General features: G+C 36.1%; 1 protein-coding gene across 3 annotated transcripts in view; it reads right to left on the reverse strand.

Annotated features, from left to right (window-relative positions):
- Positions 1-762: 762 nt before the first annotated feature.
- LOC103463227 (contactin-associated protein-like 4) overlaps positions 763-25319 on the reverse strand; it is a 104149-nt gene continuing 79592 nt past the window's right edge. For 2 of the 3 annotated variants that reach the window (XM_081606035.1, XM_081606034.1), the window contains exons 17-24: positions 22709-22927; positions 18215-18454; positions 14584-14808; positions 13249-13382; positions 12163-12247; positions 8324-8539; positions 6575-6646; positions 4427-5728 (exon numbers count right to left, since the gene is read on the reverse strand). In XM_081606035.1, the coding sequence (XP_081462161.1) occupies positions 5532-5728; positions 6575-6646; positions 8324-8539; positions 12163-12247; positions 13249-13382; positions 14584-14808; positions 18215-18454; positions 22709-22927 (1388 nt within the window). In that variant the 3' untranslated portion in view covers positions 4427-5531. Of the gene's footprint in view, positions 4348-4426; positions 5729-6574; positions 6647-8323; positions 8540-12162; positions 12248-13248; positions 13383-14583; positions 14809-18214; positions 18455-22708; positions 22928-25319 lie in introns of those variants that run through there. The other variant, XR_014087216.1, reaches the window with a different exon arrangement.

The following is a 25319-nucleotide window of genomic DNA, read 5'->3' on the forward strand; positions in this document are numbered from 1 at the left end:
GAACCTTTGTTTGCTTTCCTTGATGAGCCGTCTCGACTTTCATGGCCTCAGATGGAATCAGGAAGGTTGCATTTAGTTTTTAAACATTTTATTCTCTTCAGTTTTATTTTTTGTGAGGAATGAAGACAGTGTGGAATATTTTCTGTGTTTTTCTACACATTTTCAGTGATTTACAGGTTTTTTATGTCTTATTTAGTTGTGAAACTGGCAAATAATAAGCATCTTATTGTATTTTATTGGTTGTTGTTTATTATTGGTATGATACATTGCTGTGCAGAAGTGATTAACTCTGATACTAAATACAAAGTATACCTAATAAACCATTTATTTTATTGGTTTTATGCAGTTTCTCTGTAAGCTGCATCAAGTTTCCATCGAAACTCTTGAAGCTGGAGGTGAAAGATGATTTCTATCTGTTTTCATGCAGGATGTTAATAAAACACGAGCTGTTTTGAAGCTATGCATGCACCTGATCGCTGATATGCAGCTTAGTATGCAGCTGAAGATGTAATCAGAGAGATAATTAGCTTTTCTGTTAACAAGAAAATGATGGAATTTCACATGCCTTGAATAAATAGGTTAGGGGAGAACGTACGCTGCAAGGCAGAAGGAGTTTCGCATGATAATTATTGGAAGACAATTAAACTTGGCAGGTTTGAGGCAAAGCTACAACATTTTAGACAAGTCAGTAAAAAAGGCATCTTTTAGATAAGAACAGTTTTAAGATGTTAATATAAACACACTGATTTTGAGTTATTGGAATGGATTTAAAATAAAATTTTATTCACCAATTATGTTTCCTTGAACAGGTTATGATAAATCACTGAGCTAAACAAAACATGTTTGTTACTTTTTTTAAACAAAATCATTCTTAGTTAGATTTTAGACTGTTTGAGGGCGTCTCGTCTGAATAAGGTGCTTCTGGCCACAAACCCAAACTCAACGTTTACTCTTGTACATGAAAATGGCTACAAACTGATGTGCAATTATACAACCTTACTTCTTTAAAAAGCAGAAGTAGAGCCTCCTGCACAACCAAGAAGAAGGCAGCAAGTGGTTTCTGGATGGAAAGTCAACAACAAAACACTTGTAAAGCACATACAGCGATAAACCAGTCACCAAATGAGCAGGAACTCAGCTTGGGTTGCTAGGTAACAGGGTGGGCTTCACTGGGGTTGCTAGGTAACAGGGTGGGCTTTACTGGGGTTGCTAGGTAACGGGGTGGGCTTCACTGGGGTTGCTAGGTAACGGGGTGGCTTCACTGGGGTTGCTAGGTAACGGCTGATTTGCAGCGTTACACTCCAGAAAATATTGAAATGGCTCATTTTCCCGACACCAGAAAAACATAAACTTATAGCCAAAACACAGCTGGGTGTTCTGACTGTGGCTCTGCGGGTAGAGTAGTCGTCTTGCGATCGGAAGGTTGTAGGTTCGATTCCAGCTTCCTCCTGCCACGTGTTGATGTGCCCCTGGGCAAGGCACCTAACCCCAAATTGCCCACCAAGCTGCGTATTGGTGTATAAATGTGTGGGTGTTTGCGAATGGGTGAATGTGACTCTAGTGTAAAGCGCTTTGAGTGGTCAAAATGATCGGATAAAGTGCTATATAAGTTCAGTCCATTTACCATTTAAAGCATTATAAACAAAATTGAAGTATAAAAATATTCAAAATGTGAGTTTTTCATAATAGGTTCCCTTCAACTACACTAAAAAATAACTTGGTAAAAGCCAGAGAAAGATTACAGATTGTAAAACTAATACAACCTAAACTTTTCTACATTCTTTTGTGTTGCAATAATCCAGTGTGATAACCCAATCTAATTAATGCAGAAACATGAAGGATGGAATATAATATTTGGTTTTAATAAATACAAAAACAACAAACAAGAAAAAGCCTCTGCTTCTGCAGTTGGGCTGGGTTGTAAACAAACCGACTGTTTTGTGAACACAGAGCAGAAAGAGCCAAAGTTCTCTTCCAGACTAATTTTCCATAACAATTATGATGGATAGAATCTGACAACAGAGGTCTTGGATGTCGTTTGTAATCAGGCAGCGGCATCACTGCTGCCCGCAGTGCTGCAGTCTCATCAGGTCACTAATCAGGATTCGGTTCCTCATAATTATCCTGCCCACCGTCACCGTGCAGCAGCAACGCCTCTTCTTTTATCACTTATGGCTGCTTTTTCATTTGCATGAATAGGCATTAATCAGCTCCATTCACACAGGATGGAGAACATTTAGCACATTTATTCAGCACACTTGACACCAACCTTAAGTAGGCATTAATTTAATTATCATTCCAGTGAGCTGCGCTATGCATTTGCTCATATATTACATTATGCAGTGAACAAGTGAACAACTGATGCTGAGGTATGATTTAAATCACATCAGCATGCCGTCATATTGATGTGGAATAGTTAAAACATGACGGCCGGTTAAACTTTGATCAGGAAATATGATTGAACCAAAACAAAACAGAACAAAAATAAATTGGGAAAAACAGATTTTCAATATTTTAAACTGAAATATTTTCAGTATTTTCTCTTTATCTCAAAGTTTCGCCTCCAATGAGTATAATTTAATTAATTTATTCCGCATGTGTGAAAACAAAAACACTTTTAATGAGACATGAAAATTTTAGCTGAACAAGTTTATGTCAGAATTTCCCACAAAATTATTCATTTCTTTCAAAAAAAAATAAGTCAAGCTCAGGGTTACAAACTAATAAAAAAGGACAAATGTTTCAATAATAACTAGTTTTTCAGACATTTTACCTTTTTGAAAATGAATCTGGAAACAACACATTTTGATCAAGTGTGTGAAGGTTGAGCTTTATAATCAACAACAAACATTTTAGAAATATAACAATAACCGATTAATAGAATACAGCGTAAACTTAAACACTTCCAAATAAATTTGGAAATAATTATAGCTAGAATAACAAATTGTTTAAAAAAATCATTAGTTTTGTTGTTCCTGTAAAAAATTCCCCTCAGGTTGTTTTGCTCTGTTTCCCCCCACAGAGCCGACGATGAGGAGCTGAATTACTCCCTCTGACAACAGAAAATACCTGGAGACCCTCTGATCACAGCTTTCTGCTGCATCTGATGAGGTCTGGAGGGAGCGCTGCTGCATGCTGATGGCAAGAGACGCAAGAAACAACAAGAGAGAGAGAACATGCAGGAAGAGAGGGCGTTAAATCTGAGCTGCGTTTCAACAGGACGATCTTTCAGGAGCCCTTAGAGTCCAACACGAACCCAAGAGTTCAGACAGCAGGAAGAGGAAGTGCAGTTCCTGGCAGATGTCATGACCCATTCCATACTGATTAACTTTTACAAGACTTCTTACAGGAGGATGTGAAGCACGTCTTACAGAGAAAACCTGTCATTCAAAGGGGACCGATTATGCAAAATTTACATTTTGGACACCTTTGCACTTCCATTTTCCTCTACAAACAGTTCAAGTGCTTAAGAAAAACAAAAACACTCAGCAGTCTTTTAGCTACAGTAATTATTTTTTTTTTTGCGTCTGGAAAATGAGCAGCTACAAAAACCTCCGGAATTATCTGTTACCTAGCAACCCCAACAGAACTCCGGCCGTCACCTAGCAACCCCAACAGAACTCCGGCCGTCACCTAGCAACCCAAGCTGAGCTCTTAACATTTTTTTCTAAAGTAAATTGTGGACATTATTTGTGTTTAAGTCCTGACTGCACTGTCAAAATTTCAACATTTCCAGACATTTTAACTGCATCTCAAACCACGACTAGCTCAACATGTTGGCCTACATAAGTTGTAATTTTCCTATTAACCCAAAAGTTGCTGTTTGTGACGCATAAAAACTCATAATTACCTCAATAATTGTACCTTGATTATATTGATTATAGAAGATTAATATGGATCTGATCACTTTGTGTTGCTGCTGAAAGGAAAGAAGAATTTCTTCCAGGTGTCTTCAGAGACAGAAGCCTTTTTCTTTTATTTTGTTTTTCTAATAGAAGAAAAACTGCAAAACAAGACAGCAGATTTTTAGAGTTGAAATGGTAGGTCATTTCTTTAAAAAGAGCACAGAGGATAAAAATAAAATAAAAATGCTTTATAAGCTCATGTCAGGAAAATCCCTTACTTCAATTGAGAGCTTTGCACAATATGGACTCTAAAAGTGAACTGGAGTGTCTCAAATCCTCCATTAGGCAGAGATGGATAAAGACGTCAGCAGAAACCATGAAGTGTCTACAAAGCGAAAAAGGTGAAAGAGAGTTATGTTTTATGGTCCGCGCTGCTTCAAGCTGCTTCTGAAAGCGTTGTGATGTTGGCTGATCGCTGCAGGTGGCGCATTAAAACCCAAAGCTGCAAAAAGAAATTCCTCAAGTTTTTCATCACAAAGCAGAGAGAAAAGCAAAGAGAAGCTTTCCAAGCAACTCAACGGTAAAGTTTTAGACTGACTTTAATTTGGCATTCATATATATACAGCACATTTTGGAACAATTCTTACCTGTAACAGATGGATTTTATTTGATTCTGAGAATGTGCTTTGGCTGGTCTGCTCCATGTAAACCTGGCATAATCCATTCTTTCATCTCCACACCTTTGTTGGCTCCAGCGTCCCAAATTTACCAGACTCTTCTTAGAAAACTTTTTTATAAATGTCCCCCAGCTCAAAAGTTTTCACTGCACACTGCAAAAACACAAAATCTTACCAAGTAATTATGGTCTAGTTTCTAGTTCAAATATCTTAAATAAGACAAATGTAAAAGTAACTTTTCAGGAAGATATAGAGGCTTGTTTTAAGTCAATAATTCCTTAACATTGATGAAAACGTACTTGTTCCATTGGCAGATAAATTAGAAAAAATATCTTGTTACAAGTGAAATAATTTGAACTTTTAAGTAGCAAAATTTCATGTTTTTGTTTGCTTGTTCCTTAATTATTAAAATATATACATGTGACATTTTTGGTAGTTTATTTACTGATTATTCTCGGTGGATTATTTCACTTGTAAAAATAAATTTTTCCAGGTTATAAGAGACATAATATTCCAGTGGAACTAGAACTGGGTTGCTAGGTAACGGCCTGGACTTGGCTGGGGTTGCTAGGTAACGGCAGTGCCTGTCAGTTGTGAAATAAGTGAAACAATCCGCCAGTGGAACTATAACTTTTTTCTTCAATTTTAAGGAATTATTTACCTAAATCAAGCCTCTACATCTTGCTACAAAGTTACTTATATGTTTTGTCTCATTTCAAGTGTAAGACAGAAATAGAAACTAGACCAAAAATATTTGGTAAGATTTTGTGTTTTTGCAGTGCAATGTTTATCATTCTCTGTTAGACAGAAAACTTTAGAAATGGATCTAAATAAGCACACAAATCACTACAAACTGTACAAGTTCAAATATTGAACTCTTTAAAGTGAGTCCAATATCTCTGCCAGTCCGTATTTACAAAAATAAATAAATAAATAAAACGAAAGGGGAAGAAGGAGTAAAGCACTGTTTGGTAATTTATCCAGCTCAGTCCTTTGAGGTTATTTTGTGCTAAATGAAAAACTCCTTCTGGTTTTCACTTTGAACGCTCAGAGAGTCCGGCTGGCCGCTGAACGGGAACGCGCTGCCGTCACCGGGCTGCGCCGCTTTCACTTCCTGGTTCCGATACGTCTCCTTTCTGATGCAGATGAACCGAGCCAAGATGGCCGCCGCGCACACCACGATAAATATGACCACTGCAATCACACCTGAGAACCGCAAAACACACAGAGGCATAAAAAATAAATATTTTAATATTTAAATCAGAAGAGAAAAGAATGAAACTCAGGCATATATAAATTAATAACGCTATTTATATTATTCGTGTTTCTTTCTGTTGGGTGTTTTGACCAGAAAACAGAAATTTTGATTGCCAGAAAATGTAAATATTGTATTAAAAAAATACTGAATAAAAAAAATGTAGTTCTGTAATTACGACTTTGCAAGTTAGATAAATAAAAAAAAGATGTAAAAATTCTGAAATTTTGTGGTTAATCTCAGAAATTTTATAGAAAAAAAACTAACATTTTGAGTTTGAAAAGTAAAAAATTTGATACATTTTTAGGGCAACAAATTTGGACACCACTGATGTCGGCCTTGAGGTTTTTGTCTTGAAAACTTGTTTTAAATTGGTCTTTTAAAATATTTAAATAAAGTTGTGACCAACAATAATCCATATTATCTCATGAATCATGAGTTTCACAATTAGAACTTAATTGCTGAAATAAATTGAATTATTGGTGGTATTCTAATTTATTAAGAAGGATTTGTGGGAGTAATTGGGTTTGTGCACCAAGTTACTCTCTCCATCTTGAAAATGTCCCAGCATCCCATTAATGGTGGACATAATTGCAGTGGAGAAGTTTGATTTCCCCTGACAGATTTCAGCTTTTCTGACCAACCATCAGGTTTCTAATTGACAATTTTAGGGAAGCTCATGCATGACAAAGAGCTTTCAGGTGGGAGCATCAGAAAATGTTTCATATCTGCTAAAAAAATACTAATACTAATAAATATTTGGGATGAACTGTTATTAGACTTATGACTGGTTTTACCTCCAACTAGAGCTGAATCACTGCGAATGGTGTTGACTAAAGGCTGGCCAGGATCCACAGAGTGAGGCTGGTCTACAGAAAAAATAAAAACATTTAGTATTAAGAAACCAGCAAAACAAAAAAAGGGAAGTATCAGAGATCAAAATACCTAGAAATAAAGATTTGGTGTGTTTTCACACTTAGTAGTCTGGTGGATTCGGTTCAATTTGGGACCAAAATTGTAACATTTGTTACATTTTCAGCTGCTGCGGTTGGATTTCACACTGCAAAGTGTTAAACAAACCAAACTAATAAAAACCTGTTCACCTCCTCGCCTGTGGGGGCGCTGCACCAAGAACCACTGAAGAAAATGACATGAAAACCACTGAAGAAGACACTGAGCGCGCACTGCTAAAAACACAAACACAAAATCTGACCAAATAACTTATAAAAAAGATATAGGAGCTTTTTTAACTCAATAATTCTTAATATTGATTAAAAAAAAAAGTTCTAGTTTGACTGGCGGATTATTTCTATGACGGATTATTATGGCCATTATAGATTAAAAAAACCTTCAAACTCCTATTTAAAAATGTTTTTAAATTAATCACAGAAATTGTCTAGAAAAAAAACTGAACTTTCTGAGTTTTAAAAGTTGAAACATTTTGACTTTTGGAAATGTTCTTTTCAAAAGTAAAAAAAATTCCAAGTTTTTTTCTAGAAAATTTCTGACTTTTCTAGAAAAGATTTCTTGGCGGAAGTTTACACCTCTTTTCTGTCTAGAATGGCCTCAATTCTCCATCAAATTATTATTTATAAAATGAGATAAATATGTAGCACTTTAAAAAGTTAATATTAAGGAATTATTGATTTAAAAGTGGGCCGCACAGTGGCGCAGTTGGTAGAGCTGCTGCCTTGCAGCAAGAAGGTTCTGGGTTCGATTCCCGGCCCTGGTCCCTTTGCATGGAGTCTCCATGTTCTCCCTGTGCATGGTGGGTTTTCTCCGGGTACTCCGGTTTCCTCCCACAGTCCAAAAACATGACTGTCAGGTTAATTGGTCTCTCCAAATTGTCCCTAGGTGTGAGTGTGTGTGTGCATGGTTGTGTGTCTCTGTGTTGCCCTGTGACAGACTGGCGACCTGTCCAGGTGACCCCGCCTCTCGCCCAGAACATTAGCTGGAGAGGCACCAGCACATCCTGACCCCACCAAGTGACAAGGGTGCAAGAAAATGGATGGATGGATGATTTAAAAGAAGATCTGTTTCGTCTTATTTCAAATGTATTAAGATATTTGCACAAGAAACAAATCAGAATAATTTCTTTTGGTGTTTTTGCAGTGAACAAATTACCTTCACCTTGTTTATTTTTTGGATTTTGGCATTTTTTTATGCTGATGACGGTGTTAATTTGTATTTACTCTTTTGGGATTATTTGCACTTTCACACCTCAACAATGAACCAAACTTTGTAAAAAAAATGAACTAGAGTTTGATTAATTTGGATTAATCATGGCGGGTGTGAAAGCAGCCTGAATGTAAATCAGCTTTAAAACAGAAGGAGTGAAAGTAGTTCCTGCATAAAGGTATTTCCAAAAGGCTGAGTATTTCCCCAGAGCTGCTTGATGACTCTCATCTGTCGCTGTGCCGACTCTCTTCCTGCTTACTGAAATGAATGCTTAATGAGCCATAAAAAATAAAATCCTAATGGATCTCCAGAAGTGTAATTTTAAAATCACAGCCGACCAGGAAAAGCTGCGGTCGTTCTGATTTTACCTGACAGCGAATGTGTCGTTTCTGCTGCGTAGGAATCGGCCTGAGCCGGCGCGGCGCAGCTTGACGCCACGACGGCGCCGGCGACAGAAACGCGGCCGTCGGGTCGCAGCAGAGCAGCTTTCAGAGGACAGAAGGAGCCGAAGCGAACGGCCGACAGACAACCGGTGAAGCCGGCGGATGCCAAGCCGGCGAGATCCGCGCTCAGGCCTTCAGACTCTGAAAAAAAACAAATTACAGCGTTAAAATACAGAAACATCAGTTTGTTCTCATGAGCTAATCGCTAATAAATGGCCGCAACAATTTGCTTTTATTACCAGATGGCATAAAACAAAACAAAAAAGAAAATGTGTTTTTTTTAGTGCTGAATGTTGGGAACAAAAATTATGTCACAGCCAACAAAATAACAATAAAATAAAAAGTCCAGCACCGCATTGATGGGAAAATTAACTTTTTACTGCAGGATTTATTAACAGTAAATGTGGACAAAAATATTAGATTCTTAGACTTTTGTTAGTTTAAAACTGGTTTCGGGGACGGCAGTTAATTTCCACCATAAAATCACCAGGAAAAGCAAGAAAATGTCTGAGTTTAAAAAGTCAAAACATTGCTAGAAAAAAATAAATGTTGAAATAAATCTTCTAAATTTTCTAGAAAAAAATTCAGAAATTTCTGATTTTTCTAGAAAATTTTCAACTTTTCAAACTCAAAAATTCCCAAGTATTTTCTAGAAAATTTGTAAAAAATAATCTCAAAATTATAATTTTTTTTCTAGCAAATTTTCAAACTCTAAATTTCCATGTTTTTCCCTCAAGTTTCTGAAAATAATCTATCTATCTATCTATCTATCTATCTATCTATCTATCTATCTATCTATCTATCTATCTATCTATCTATCTATCTATCTATCTATCTATCTATCTATCTATCTATCTATCTATCTATCTATCTATCTATCTATCTATCTATCTATTGAAATTTTAGTGGAACTATAACTCTAGTTAAATTAATATTAATTAATTATTCATTTAAAACAAGCTCCTTCATCTTGGTAAAAAGTTGTTTTTCAGTTTTGTCTCATTTCAAATGTTCTAACATTTCTGCACTAGAATCGAGACCAAAATTACTTAAGATTTTGTGTTTTTGCAGTGTAAGAACATTTTAAACTGACTGGTTTCACTTAAATGACTAGAAAAACAAATTATTAATCAGTTTTTTGTGGACAAAATCATTATTTATTAGCAGAATCTGCAGCTACGTACAAAGTCATGGGGGAAATTAATAATAATTTCAGCAATTAGCTGACGAAAAATGACTTATTTTAAATTAAAAATGTAGATTGGTATATTAAGACAATAAAAAGTCAAATCTAGTCGCGGAGGCCGATCCATTAATCTTTTGACTGATTTCCTGTCAAAAGTTGTGAAACTGCTTCGATTGTTAAACGGTGGAGTCATTTTTCACGAGGCTAAACAGCAGAAACCAGGTTATGCTTTATTGCAGAGCAGCTCGGCCATGAATACCAAAACGTGACAGATTGTCTTATCTGTAATATTAATACTTTAGGAAACACAAAAGGAATAATGAAATCATGACGATGAACTAAGCTCGGCGTATTAATCAGATGAAGAAAACGTATTCTCATCTTTTCTGCTGCTGTGGATCTAGACGGGGAAAAAGACGTTTGTGGCTTTAAGTGCGGGAGAGAAAAATGTCACAAAGTTTAATTTTGTTAAAAATAATCAGATAAAAAGATATAAATATTATGTTTCTGGTGACAGAATGTTGAATCTTGAATTAGAAAATCTGACTAACAGGTACTGAACATCAACTCCAGCAGCTTCTGCTGATAAAAATATCAGAATAAAACATTTATTCCTGCTGAGGAACCTGATTACGCAGCACAACGCTGCCAGGAAGTTAACTTATAACCAGAGGGGGAAAAATATTCCATACATAAATATGACACGGCAGCATAACCTGGCTGGAGCGAGCATTTTATCAGCTGCATGCTTAATCAGGTTCAGGGTTTTAAATTGCAGATGAGTGACAGGAAGTAATCCCCCACATCCAATCTGTAGGTTTTATTGCTTTTAGCAGCTCCTGCAGAGACGATTCATCAGGTTTTGTGTTATAAAATCATATTTATTTTTGGTTTACTTTCAATATTTCTTGTTTAGTCGTTGCTCCAATTTGCTCTATAATAAATGGTGGATGTATCCTTTTGCCCTATAGTGGAGCAGAAAGCAGAAATACATCAAAATAAGGTAAAATTAAGTTTCTGAGAGAGTTTAGAGTCACAGATTTGATTTCTACAAGATCAAAAATACACAGTTTGACGCCAGAATCAACCATGCTCTGGAAGGCTGTGCGCATTTATAGCAAGATGTAATAATTATATCCCTGATGTGGCGGCCATCTTGAAAATGGGCAGCCATGTTGAATTTTAAGTGGTTTTTCAAAAGAGGAACATAAAGACCATCTGAGCCAAATTTGGTGCTTGAATCTCCATTTGAAAGAATCTAGTAAAATATTATGTTATCTGCTGCATGATATCAGAAATATGGAAAACAATCACGTAAATACAGAAAACGATTAAGATTACTGAAAAAAAAAAGAATTCAAATTTAATCTTCAAATTCTAACTTTTCTTCAGAATTCATACTTTTTTTTCCTTCTGCCGTTTTCCTCAGAATTCTGAGTTTCAACTCAGATTTCTGAATTTTTTCCCTCAGACTTGAGACAGAGAATGCCAAAATTTTTGGTCACAAAAATGTTGACATTTTTCCAGGATTATGATTTTTTTATGTCAAAAATCTGCCGTTTTTCCTCAGAGTTCTATCCTTTTCTCAAAATTCTGACATTTTTCTCAGAATTCTGAATTTAATCTCAAAATTCAGATTTTTTTGTCTCTTAAAATTTCACTTTTTTTCTTCGACATCAGACTTTTTCTCAAAAGTTTGACTTTTTTTCAGAATTATGACTAATTTCAGAATCTGACTTTTGTAATTTTTACTTTTTCTCATAATTCAAAATTTTCTCCCCAGAATTCAGATTTAATCTCATTCTGACTTTTTTTGGTTTCTTATCAGAATTTTGACTTTTTTCTGTGAATCCTGACTTTTGGTCATAGAAGAATGAAGTCAGAATTCTGAGCGGTACCGTTTCCCCGTTGGCCTTCAGGTTAGTTTTTTTGGACAGTTTCAGATGATTCTGTTTATCGATCAGTCACTGTGAATGGGGACCAATCAGGTGAGTCACTTTGGCAGAAATGAAGCTAAAAGTGAAAATATACACAGTAAAAATACCAGTGTTGAATTAACACCCAAAAGTGTTTATGTGTCCAAGCCAGCAGGTGTTAAAGTAACACTTTTGAAAGTGTTAAAAGATTGACACCCATTGTTTTGTTAAATTAACATTGGTCTATAAAACTGAATTGGGTTTAAGAAAAGTTAAACTTTCCATTTCTGTGTATTGTTTTGAATATTTTCCACTGGATTTGATTGATATTGGCACCTTGTGGGTCAATTATTTACTTTTTTACCACATTATATTTTGTGATCAACACTACACTGGTGTTACTTTTAATATATTTTAACACCAGCACCGTTGTAATGTTAATGTGACTCTGTATTGTTGAATTTAACACCAGCTGACTTGGACACATATAGACACTTGTGGGTGTTAATTCAACACTGGCATTTTTACTGTGAACAGTTCCCTTTGAGCTGAGGTTTACTGGTTTATTTTCTGTTGAATCGGCCGCATTGGGTCACAAACAGAAAACTACTGGTAACGTTTTACTGCTTGGTACTGAACTGGATAAAAAGAACTTTATTTACCTGGAACTCTCCCCAGAATGATGGATTTAACGTTAAACTCCACGTCAGACGTCATGTTGAATTCCTCTCTGGCATTCTGGTCAATCTGAAAGATTATTGATTAGAAACTAATCTAAAAGCAATAACAATCTTTTCAGAAAATATCCTTTATTATCCATTAAAAAGGATTAAATGAGGAAAGAAATTAAAGCACTTTGCAAAAGTTTTCATACATTTTTCTCTTATTTTTGTTTTTTTAGTTTGTCACGATGCAACAAGACACTTTAATGTATTTCATTAATATTCTAATATTTCCAGTGCAAATACGCCTATCATGATAAATTTTACTATAAGTTGTTCCTGTAATTATTACGATAAATGATCATATTGTTGTTTTGAGACCATTTTCATGTAACAAATTGATAACGGCAAAATAACGCAGGTTTTTCCTCATATAGATAAAATTAGATTTTGTACAGAACTCAAATCACTGGAAGATATTTTAATTATAAACAAAAACAATAAATAAAACTGAAGTAAAAACAATCGAAACCATAAATAAAATGGATTCTGATGTCTTTGTTAGAATGGAAATCATTGAGCTCATTTTAATTTATCATGTGATTAATTGATTAATTGCCCCACATTGCCACTGATACCCAATCTATAATTATAATATGGGAGCCAATACAGATATTAATATTGGATCGGCGCAGCTCTAGTACATAATGCTATCAATAAAAAAAATAGCTAAAATAATTAATTATTAATATCTTTATATTATTTTGTACCTCTAATTTTCTGTTTGCATTAAATTAGGACATGATGTAAACACACACTCAGCAAATAAAATTACTCAAACACAACACTTCTTACGCCTGAAGTCAACCTGTAACATTGATTAGTTTGAAATTGGATATTAATATAAATACATTTTGAAATATTAAATGAAATCTTTGTCATGCCTGTTGCTACCGGCAACAGCTCAGCTTGTCAACAAATCTAAAAACAACTCTGACCTGTCAGGTAGATGGGAAGGTGTGTGTGTGCGTGCGTGCGTGCGGTGTGTGTGTGTGTGTGTGTGTGTGTGTGTGTGTGTGTGTGTACCTGCACTGCCACAGTGTCCGCCTGTCGCCTGACGGTCACAGTGTGCAGACGGCCGTCAGCTAAGTTCATGACTCGGCTGCTCAACACTTCCTCGTCTCTGTTGCTGTGCAACTTGTACCTCACTTCTAACTCATCTACAAAAAAACAAAACAAACAAAATAAATCGATGGAGACTTAAAGGTAAACACACAAAATAAAAATGACAAAAGACAAAAGTGTATTAAATGTACATTTTCTATCCTGAAAAGGGAACTCTGACTGTACAGGCACATCTAAAATCAGTTTAATATTTCGAAAAAAGTTCAATATTTTGGTCAAAATGTGAAACCCAGTTTCATTAAACGCAGAGTGAAAGATTTAAAGTCTATGTTTGCTGCAATTGTGAAAATTATGACGTGGAGATTAAGAAAACCTCAAATTTAGGGTCTTGGAAAATTTGAAAGCTGAGAAAAAATTAAATATGGAAACTCACAGTATCACCAATGAAGTTAATGAACACAAAACACCTGAAAAGATTTATGAGCTTACCTTTGATGTCAGAATTTTGAATTTTTTCTCAAAATTCTCAAAAATTTGTTCTCAGAATTAAGTTTTTTTTCAGAATTCTTTCATTTTTCTCATAAAACCTTAAATTAAGAAAACCTTAAATTCAGTGTCTTGTAAAATTTGAATATTGTGAAAAAGTTAAATATGGAAACTCACAGTGTCACCATGTAATCGGCTAATTAACTCAAAACACCTCAAAATTCTGATTTCTTTTCTCAGAATTCTTTAATTGAATCTCAAAATTCTGATTTTGATATCAGAATTCTGAGGTTTTTCTCATAATTCTGACTTTTTTCCTCAAATTTATGAAGTGAATGTCATAATTCAGACTTTAATATAAGAATACTGACTTTTTTCAGATAATTTAGATTTTTTACCTAAAAATTCTGACTTTAGTCTTTTGAGACAAAAGTAAAAATTGTGAGGAAAAAAAAAACAGATTTATTTTTTTTACTGGCCCTAATCTTCTGTAAAAAGCCCACCACCCTTTACGTCAGTAAGAGAAGCTGCTGTGCTTCCAGATTGTAACAACTGCTGCTCTTCAGAAAATACAGGAGCTGCGTGAAAAGAATAAACCAAAGGAAAGTTTGAGTGATTGCTGCTGATATTTGAATATTCCTCCAAACATTTCTAGAACCTTCCTGAACTGATGTGAACGTGTTGAAATGGCTTTAGACAAGCTACCAAAGTGTGACAGAGCAAATCCATAAAACAGAGAAAAGTAGCTGAACGAACAAAAGGGCCACAGGTTATAAGAACAGAAAATCTTTGTCTGACAAAAGTCCTCACCATGTTTATTGATGAGCAGGATCAAGTATTGCCTGTAAAAAGAGCTGACATAGAGCAGCGGCGCGGGGCTTTGACTGGTCCTGAAGCTCAGCGAGACGTCGTCTCCTCTCAGTGTGATATCCGAGTAGATGGATGAGTGCAGAGAGCTGCTGTTCTTGCTCGCCTCATATGGCTCCTTTACGATATATGTGATGGATGTTGTCGGCTCAAAGCTGCCTGAAACTTCTGGAAGATAAAAAAGTCGGAGGCAGTTATCAGTGGGCAAACTGACGGGAATCCTGCTAGAGTGTGGCCACAAACTCCAGTGATGGAGTTTCAACCAGGTTAGCATTAGCATTTTTTCCATCACAGCGACGACACACGGCATGCATACGAAATGTAGTGTTGACATGAAACATTTCAACTCCTGAATTCTGATGGGTTTTTCCTTCTGAACGTAAATGGTTTTATTGCACCAACATGTTCATTTAATGTACATTTTTGCTAGGATTACATGTACAGCTGTAGATTTCTTACAAATATTTCTAAATCAACACCACAAAATCACAAAAACAATCAACGTGAAAAGATGTTTAATATGGTTTAATTTTAAGAAGTACACTGCAAAAACACAAAATCTCACCATGTAATTCTGGTTTAATTTCTAGTATAAATATCACTTGAGATGAGGCGAAACTAATTTACAAGTAATAAGCAAGAAATAGGAGCTTATTTTAGGTCAAAGATCCTTTAATATTTGAAGTTTTTGTTATAACGGCAAATGAATTCACTCATAAAATGTTTCCCATGTTTCCCATGAAACAATCTGCCAAAGTTACAAACATTCACCTAGTGACCCCAGCAAAGCCCAGCCTGTTACCTAGCAACCCCAGTGGAGTTCCGCCCGTTACCTAGCAACCACTGCCAGCACGGTTAGGCAGCTGGTTTTATTGCTGTAAAATGGCCGCTAGGAAAGACATTTGCTTCAAAATCAACATCTTTATTTAACATTCTGGGCTTAATCAACTTTTAACCAGCTAGAATTGCACAAACAACATGTTCTGTTAAGACCCATTTGTCAAATTTAAAGTATCTTATAATTATATTCATTATATCAAGATTTATTAATTATTTTTATTAGTCTGGTGTAATATTTCAATCTTAAATGTTGTGTTTTTATTAGCTGTGAGGAACAAATTTTCATTATTAGCAGAAATAAAGGCTTGAAAACAATCTTTGTGTAATTAATCTATGGTAGGGATGTCCAAAGTGTGGCCTGGGGGCCATTTACAGCCCCTCGAGTGATTCTGTCCGGCCCTTGTCCACAATTTAAGAAAAGCACAGACATATTTCACCAGAGTCTTCATGCTGATACAAATAAGGCAGATTAAAGGAAAAAGAATAATGTGGATAAATTAAAATAGTGTTCAAATGGAAAACTTTAGGAACAAAACAAACCATTCAAGTTTTATTAACCACATTTTTTGCTCTCATTTTCATTTAACAGAACGAAGCACCAGAAACACGAATTTCAGACTCTTTCCATCAGGTTAGTAGAAATTATTAAAATATAGTGAATTTAGTTTGTTTTTACAATGGAAATTTTTTAATTTTATTATTTTAGCTCAACAGTTGTGGCCTCTGTTGGAGAAGGGTTGGTCTCCTCTGATCTGTATGATACACTAATTACATTGAGCTAATGTAAGAAATAAGCTTTTCAAAAACATTCCTATCATTGAGTCATTTCTGCTATAGCAACTGGAACTGGAGCCTGGAGATGCCATTGATTTGAACTGGAACTTCAGAAAAACATGAACTGAATTATTGGGAATGTAACATTTCCAAACATAATAAACTCATAATGCTAATTTCCCATGCTACTTTAACCACACAGCAGGCATGCTACTGAATTTATGGGATGCAGAAATCCTGTAAAGGTTATAGACCAATAAGAAATACAGTCAATAAACACCAGCTGTCTGTGGTTTCTGTTGCAATTGTAACAGCATGTTTAGATTAACTCTTGCAGCAACAATATTTCTCACACTCTGCATTACATTTTAAGATTAAAAATAGAGTTATCATTAATAAAATCAGTTAATATGTTAATAGAAACACGTGAAGTACCTGAGCTCATCATCTGATGTATAAAAACTTTGAAAGAAGTAAAACAAAACCCAGCTGAATGCTGTGTGTGCGCCAGACGTCACTTTCCAGTGGAATAAAGTGGCTGTCAAATTCCTCTGGGAAGCTGGCTTATGTCGCTGCCTGTCACCACTATATGAAACCGGCAAACAACAAATATTATTTTGGAGGGCCTCTGGATAACATGTGCGGACTGAGCTGTCAAGATAAAATGCAATAAAATGCAGTAACATAGGCTGCTGTTCAAACACAGACTCATATCCGGCTATATGAGAGGAGTGGAGTGGCTTCTGAAAATCAAAACAAGCCGCCGTAATAACAAAAGATGAAGACAACAGGAGGAGGAAACTTCTCTGGTGTGAAGTTTATCTTATGGAAGGTGACAAAGTAAAGAAAAACACGCAGGGAATGCTTTTATACAAATGCTTTTATGCTTTTATGTTTTATGCAAAACATGTTTGCATAAAATCATCCTTAGATAATGAGATTCTTATTTTGTTTGAGCTTCTTTCAGAATGAGAAATAAGCTGCTGCTCTTGGCCACGGCCCCAACTCAACATTTACACTCGCAAGTGAAAATGGATGTGCAATGGTACATCCATACAACTTTGAAAAGGATAAATGGAGCCTCCTGCACAACCAACAAGAATGCAGCAAGTTGTTTCTGGATGGTAATTCAACAAGAAAACACTTGTCTTTTCCAGCAGCCATTGTAGAGCGCATGCAGCGGTAAAACCAGCTGACCTAACATTCCGGAGCACAGCTTTGGTTGCTCGGTAACAGGCGGAACTCTGCTGGGGCTGCTCGGTAACGGGCGGAACTCTGACGGGGTTGCTCGGTAACGGGGTTGCTCGGTAACAGTGCAGTGCGACTCAACAATTGGGAGGGTTTTGAAACAACTCGTTTTTCAAACACAAAAAGCGCTTCAGCTGCTTTTAGGAGCAGCTGAGATCCAAATGAAAGTAGAAAAATAAAAGTAAAATATGAATCTTTTTAGAGTCTTATTTTCATAGGAACCTTAATAACTGCGTTTTATCGAAGTTTCTACTGTAACTCTGAGACAATCAAAGGTTCCCAATCTGCATAATCAGTTTTTCTTCCCCCTTGTGATACTTTGTGCCAGCAGGAAATGTGCTGCCCTACTTTAAATCTTACAAACCTATATTGAACTACATGCTGAAATTATAAGTGATCTCATATATCCAAGAGAATTAAATTGTCAAAGCAGCTGTAGGGATTAGAAACTCCAACAACCCAATTTGAACTCTCAGTGGAGATTTTCTTTTAATTTCTTGACGATATTAGACCATGTTTCCCCCAGGCTTTCTTTCTTTTGCTGCAGTTTGTGATCTGTCAATTAATATCCTGCCAATCTTCGCGTAGGAATATCTAGTGGATATAAATCTACAAACGTGTGAAAAACCCAATTCTCACTGTAGAAAGTTTTTAAAGCCTTCAGGGTTTTTTTCTTATGAATTTCCTGGTAGAGTTGTCAGTGTGTCTGCACCTTCGTGACAGAAGACTCCGGTGTAGGCAGAGCGACTGCAGTCACAGGAGAACCCGCTGGCCCTTTCCACACACCGACCCTGGTTCTGGCAGAGCGCTGCGTAGCTGCTGCAGTGCCCGGGGCAGCCGGGTCGGACGCCAGGTGTGATCCTTGCCCTCTCCTCCAGGTCCAGTGTGACGCCGTTCAGCTGCAGAGAGCGGATGCAGCCCAGAAAGCCTTTCTGCCGTGACGCGGTGCCTCCTGCAAAAAACAAAAATATAAGAACACCACTGTAGCTACACCAGCTCTTTTGTCCTCATTCCTTGTTAAATTTGAATGAAGGAGGTAAAAACCTGGTTTGTTCTCTCACTTAGTCTATTGTAAACTTGCTTCGTTCAACAGGTTATTGTAGGTCAATGAGCTACAAAACATGGTGATTACACTTTTGGTACACAAAAAGAAATGCAGATTTTAGTGTGCATGTTTGCAAACAGATGCAATATTATACACACATAGATCTTTGAAAAGCAGAAGTAGAGCCTTCTGCACAAAAAATTATTGTGATTTTCTTAAACTTTGTAAATCTGAAATTTTATGCAAACATTTGCTTAGTTTGTAAAATTCTTCATGACATTGCTTCTCAGCACTTCTCAGTGAGATCAGATAACATGACTGAAGCAATAAAGGCTAGAACTGCCTTTAATAAAACTGTCACAATGAAATAGTTTGCCAAATGGGATTATAGTTATAAAATGTTATTCTAATTAGTAGAGTTGTACTCTTCTAAATCTTCTTTCTTTATTAATTGCCAGTTAGTTTGTAGTTTGACTGGTTTGCTTAAGTGTCACAAAGATGTAGTGACACTTTATTTATGTAATTAATTACCAAACTGGATTTTCACCAAGTCATAATCTGTTAAATCATACTTCATCACCTGAACCTGCAGGTGGAAATTAGCTTTTTTTTTTTTGTATAACCTGGTGCCATGCACCTGTTGGTTAAAAGTAAATGTTGTACATTGTTTCTGTGAAATAAATATAAATGATAAGGCAGAAAGTTGTTCCTGTGAAGTAAGTTAATGACAAAACACTTGTCTTTTCCAGCAGCCATTGTATAGTGAACGCGGTGATAAAACCAGCTGACCAAACGTGCTGGAACTGAGTTTGGGTTGCTAGGTAACGGGTGGAATATCAGGGGTTGCTAGGTAACGGGCTGGGCTTCACAGGGTGTTACATTATGGAGGTTTTTAAAACAGCTAATTTTCCAGACAACAAAAATCATGAACTTTTTTTTTTTTTCTTCCAAAAACCAGCTGGGTTTGTTTTTAGAAGCAGTTAAGAACCAAATAAAAGTACAAAAATCTACAAAATGGGAATTTTTGTATAATAGGCCCCTTAGTTCTCCTCCTTTCATGCCAATATGTTTACAAATCATTGCCTTTTTCTGTGGTACGATATGCCACACAGTAGTAAAACAACAACACACGGCTGGGTAGCGTTATTTTTTAGCTTTTTATTGATCAGCTACTTGGCTGATGGGCCATTTGCTGTGTGATAATAAGTCTATACTCTGACAAGCGAAAGGAAACCTGACTCTCCTTCCACTTGACAATTAACATTCAACGAATCAGCCAAACGCAGAGACTTGGCAAAACGACAGTTTTCCTCCAGGTCCAACCTGCCCACCCTAATCTGTGCATCACAGACTGGAGTCGGCTTCCGGTTTGAATTTGAAAAAGCTCGATATGCTCAGTTCAAACTTTTCGGCACCATTACTTTAAAAAATAAATATTGGCAGATCTAAATCTAGTGCACCTACTTTAGGTTTTGCTGTAAAGATTAGGAAGAAATAACAGTGTGCGCTGGAGAAAAGCTGTTTCCTAAGGGATGCAAATAAATGACAGCTAAATGAGGGAAAAGGACTGGAGCTGCCTGCAAGACACAAATCCTGTGAGTCAGACCCAAAATCCTGCATGACAGCAACAATTTCAGCCATTTAAGCTGTTTTACTTTCCTACCACACGTTGTTAGGGCATAAACCGGTTGAAGGGTCTGTTCTGACTTCAACAGATAGAGAAGCAGGGGGACAATTTACCATCGACAAGCATATGGGCACTAAACTTCAGACAAAAACAGCTTTTTAAGCAAAATGGCTGGAAATGAAGAAGAAAAACACAACACTGCCAAACCAGGCTGGCAATCAGTCGATTCATATTTCACTTAAAGTTTGATCTTTCTCCTGTTTACCTGGAAAATCTTGGACTTTTGAAACTCAAAATTTCACAACATTTCTGAAAATAATTGAAAAATTTCATTTTCTTTTTTCTCTCAGAATTGTGACATTTTACTCAAAATTCAGAATTTTCATATCAGAATTCTGACTTGTCAAAATTTGGATTTTTTTCTCAGAATTCTAAATCCTCTCAGAATTCAGATCAGAATTTGATCTCCGAAGATTAAAGCCAGAATTCTGAGATTAAATTCCAAATTCTTTTTTTGTTGGTGTCCCTAATCCTCTCCCGTATAAATCCTTCTGTTTGCGGTCGAACGTTCACGCCTTGAGGGAAACCGTTTGGTCTCTTAGGGTTGTGTAATTTCCGCTGGCTGCAGAATCTCATCTCAGTGTTTCTCTCCTTTGGTGAGTTGCATCGTTTCCTCCAAAAGTTGTTTTAGGACAGACGATTTTTGGGTTTTTCACTCAACTATACTGCTAAACTAAAAAATGTATTTTCTTTTCAACTGGGACACAATTTAAAGGAAATAAACATGATGCTATCTAGTGAAAAAAATGAATAGGAAGAAGCTTGGTTAAGTGTCACCATTTTACCCAAAGGGACAGTACAGCTTACCCAACAAGCACCACTGTAATCTTTACACCAGTGCAGTAAGCCATTTATCGAAGCCTGAATACTTTTGCTGTTTTGTGAGTTTTCTTTTCACACACAGATAAAACAACAATCCTACAGGAATAGAACTGGGATTCCTCAAATCCACCTTGAATAAGATCTTTGTCGACAGCTCAGAAAGCTGTGGATCTCATAATCCCCACATTCCCACTTCCATTCAAACGTCCCATCAACGTGCCGGCGATCAGACCAGCGGATTCTGATCAGAGTCTCTTCTTCATGGCTGCTGAGAGAGGATTATGAGATTAACCCCGTCAGCCAGTCAGCTCTGCATCTTTCCAGCTTCATCATTATTCAGCGTTGCTTTTATTTCATTCAACATTCATGTGTGTAAATGTTCAGAATATTTGCAGAGATAAATCCCTAAAACCAAGGATGGATTACTTTCTTCTGTTACATTATTGAGGAAAACCTCAACAGACAGTCTGGTTCCTAAAAGCACTCTGTTGATGATTCAAGGGAAAATTAATCATCATCATTTATTAAAATTAAGGTCCAAAACAAAACCTGTGACATACTTGTAAAGAGTACAAAGACGTGCAAAATTCACTTTTTTCACATTTTTGTGCTTCCATTTGGGTTTTTACTGCTTCTAAAAACAGACCCAGCACTTAAAAAAATACCCAGTTTTTCTTGGCAACAAGTTAATGTTTTGTGATATCAAGAAAATAAACTGTTTCAAAAATATTCGAAATATAACATCGTAACTCAGTATGGAATCGCCCGTTACCTAGCAACCCCAGCCAAGCCCAGCCTGTCGCCTAGCAACCCAAGCAGAGTTCCAGCACATTTAGTTTTACTGCTGTATGCACTGTACAATGGCTGCTGGAAAGGAGAAGTGTTTTGTTTTTTGATTTTCCATCCAGAAACCACTTGCTTCTGCTTTTCACAAATATTAGGTTGTATAATTGCAGCAATTTTCACGTGTGAGTATAAACATCGAGTTTGGTGGGTGTAGCCAGCAGCGGCTCATTTGGATTTCAAATGACCAGATGCCCTAACACAAAAGTCAGTAGGCTGAGCGGACTAAAATATCATTATCTAAGAATAATTTTGTGCAAAACAAATATAATAAATGTGTTTTGTATTCCCCATAGACCAGGGGTGTCAAACTCCAGTCCTGAAGGGCCGCTGTCCTGCAGTTTTTAGATGTGCCACAGGTACAAAACACCTGAATCAAATGGCTTAATTACCTCCTCAGTTCTCCAGAGCCTTGCTAATGACGTAATTATTCTATTCAGGTGTGGTGCAGCAGAGGCACTTCTAAAAGTTGCAGGACACCGGCCCTCGAGGACTGGAGTTTGACACCCCTGCCATAGACCTATTTTAACCTGTTCAAATAGGGGACATAATAGATCACCATTAAATAATAAAACAGTCTTTTCAGACGCTCAAAGTTTGCTGAAACTAGCAAAGCTACTTAATCTCAAAATCCGTTTTTCATGTATAATGCGATCTGCTCAGATCTGATGAAAAGCTGCTTAGTTCAAACTTCTGTTCACCTTGTTAAAGAGCAACGTTCTGCTGAAAACTCGTTCCCACCTAAAGTGAGCATCACGGTTCGTTCTGTCGTCAAGTCAGACGGGAAAACTCCCACCTTTGCTTCTCACCTATAAATAGCTGGCTGTTGAGCTGCAGATGAATAAATCCATCAGTCGGAGCTTCTCGTACGGCAGCAGGCAGGTCGTCGACGCGCAGCGACGCCTCCTTCACGTTTCGCTCCGCTCTCACGCTGTGCCACCGGTCGTCATTTAGCGGGAGGTCGGAGCGCACTTTGACCTCCAGAGGTCCGTTCCCCACATCAAAAGAGAAGACGACCTCTGTGGAAGCTGACGAAGACGAAACATGAAACCGTAAAATAAACACATATTTATCAAGCCTTTTGATGAGTAAGAAAGATTAGCTGTATATTTTTTCTTCGACGTGTAATGAAGTAAACAGACACAAAAATCAGTAAAATCCTTTTTATAAAAATACAGACACTGTTTGTAGATGTTGGCTAATTTAATCTGTGCGAAACAATTGATGCTGAGAAAAACAAGTAAATGTTCAAACAGCTCAGTGAATAAAATTTAATAATTTATTCTAAAACAAGTGATTCACAATAATTTGAAAATAGTTTTTGTTCTTCTTGGACTCAGAGCTGTAAAAAGAGAGCATGATGTGTGTGAAGTGGAAATACTTTGGATGTTTCCATCATACAAACATACAACGGGGAAAATAATGTAAAATAAAATTTAATTATGAGAAAAAAAGTAATACAATTACAACAATAAAGTCATAATATTATGAGAATAAACTCATATGACAATAAAGTGATAATAAGATGAAAAGTCATAATATTTAAAGAATAAAGCCAGAGTCTTACGAGAATAAAATCATAATATTAAGAGAATAAAATTGAATAAACAGAATAAAGCCAAAACAATGATAATATAGTCAAACTATTATAAGTAATATTTATGAGAAAAATGTTGACATAATAATAAAAGTGTAGAATTATGAGGATAAAGCCAGAATATTATGAATCATATTATTTCAACTTTATTTTTGTACAAACTTATTCTCAACCTTATTTTATGACTTTATTCTTGCAATGTTGTAATGTTATAATTTATTCTTGTAATAATCAAATTTTATTACCATATTTCTTTGCTGTAGTCATTTTTAAGGACGGTTTTCTCTAATCTGACTCCAGATTGCAGCGTTTTTAACAAACGTTTTGGCTGGTCGTGTTTCTCCATCATGACATGTCGAACTGACCGTCTGCTGACGTACGGAAGCAAAGAGCTGCCACCAATGTTCCTGTGTCTGCTGCTATCGCCCAGGTTTAATTTAAATGAACTCAGTTTACTTATATTACTCTGATTCACAACAGAAGTCTGAAGGGATTTGCCAAAAAGAACAGATTTAATTTAACACTAAAACGCAAAGTAACTTTAACTTAGTCATATAGAAAGACTAAAAAGCTTTCCACATTTTAATGTAGTTATAAAACATCGCAAAACTTTGTTAGATTGCATTCAGAGCCACGCAAAGAAAGTAAAAAATTTAAAATGCGAGAATAAAGTAGAGATAAGAATTAGGTTATAGTATTTTGACTTTATTCTCATAATACTGACTTTATTCTAAAAATATTGACATTAAATAACAATTTAAATAATAACTTATTTAATCATTCAAATAATGACTTTATTCTCACAATTTTTTACTATATTCTCATAATAATGACATCTTTCTCATATTTACTAATTAAAGTAAAAATTACATTTAATAATTTGTTAATTTAAATGATTTTCTCCCAATATCATGACTTTATTCTTGTAATTTTATTTCTCTCAGTTTGGCCCTAATACTCCATAATACATTCAAAATATACAAACATATGAGACTAATAATAAGCCAATTTAATGCTGACTTTTTATCGTTAAAACACAGATTTTATCGAATCTGTGTTTTATCAAACACAGATTTACTTGCCTAAGTTTAGGATTTATTTATGCAAAACTATATTTATGATTGTGATTTTCATTAAATACGCTCTAGAGAAACAAAAGTAAAAAACATATTTTTTTAGATGGGATGGAAAAGCCATATGAGCTTAAAACACAAAGTAGAAAGTTTTTTATTTAGCTCCATTTTTCATGGACAAACTGTTTTTCTCTTCATGTTTCTTCATGAAGTTTCGCATAAGCACCGTTCTCACAGCCGGTGAAGGCGGACGGATTGATTTGTTGATGCCGTTTCATCCGTCTGCTCTCCGTGTTGCAGTCAAAGTCCCACATTCACTCATTTCAACCCGGGCGACAGGCCAGGACACCTGGAGCATTTCAGATCCGTCCTTCTCTGCTTGAAGAATTATATCACTTTTTCCACGTTTTTGTACTTCGGTTTTAAGGTTTCTATTGCTTAAAAAAAAAACACGCTGCCATTTTTTTGGGAAATAAATTAATGTTTTTTAGTGTCTGGAATCATAAATCATTTCAAAAACCTTCCAAATGTAATGTCACAAATCAGCAGCGATTGTGACCCTTGACCTAGTAACCCCAGACCAGCCCAGCCCGTTACCTAGCAACCCCAGTGGAACTCCACCCGTCGCCTAGCAACCCAAGTAGAACTCCAGAACCTTTGGTTTAGTTTTACTGCAGTCTGGTCTGGTCTGCTCTGCTTCCTCAGAACCAGAACCAAACATGGAGAAACGGCATATGGGACTCCATGTTA

Source organism: Poecilia reticulata, chromosome 4, assembly GCF_904066995.2.
Source record: "Poecilia reticulata chromosome 4, P_reticulata-male-v2, whole genome shotgun sequence".
Taxonomy (NCBI): Eukaryota; Metazoa; Chordata; class Actinopteri; order Cyprinodontiformes; family Poeciliidae; genus Poecilia; species Poecilia reticulata.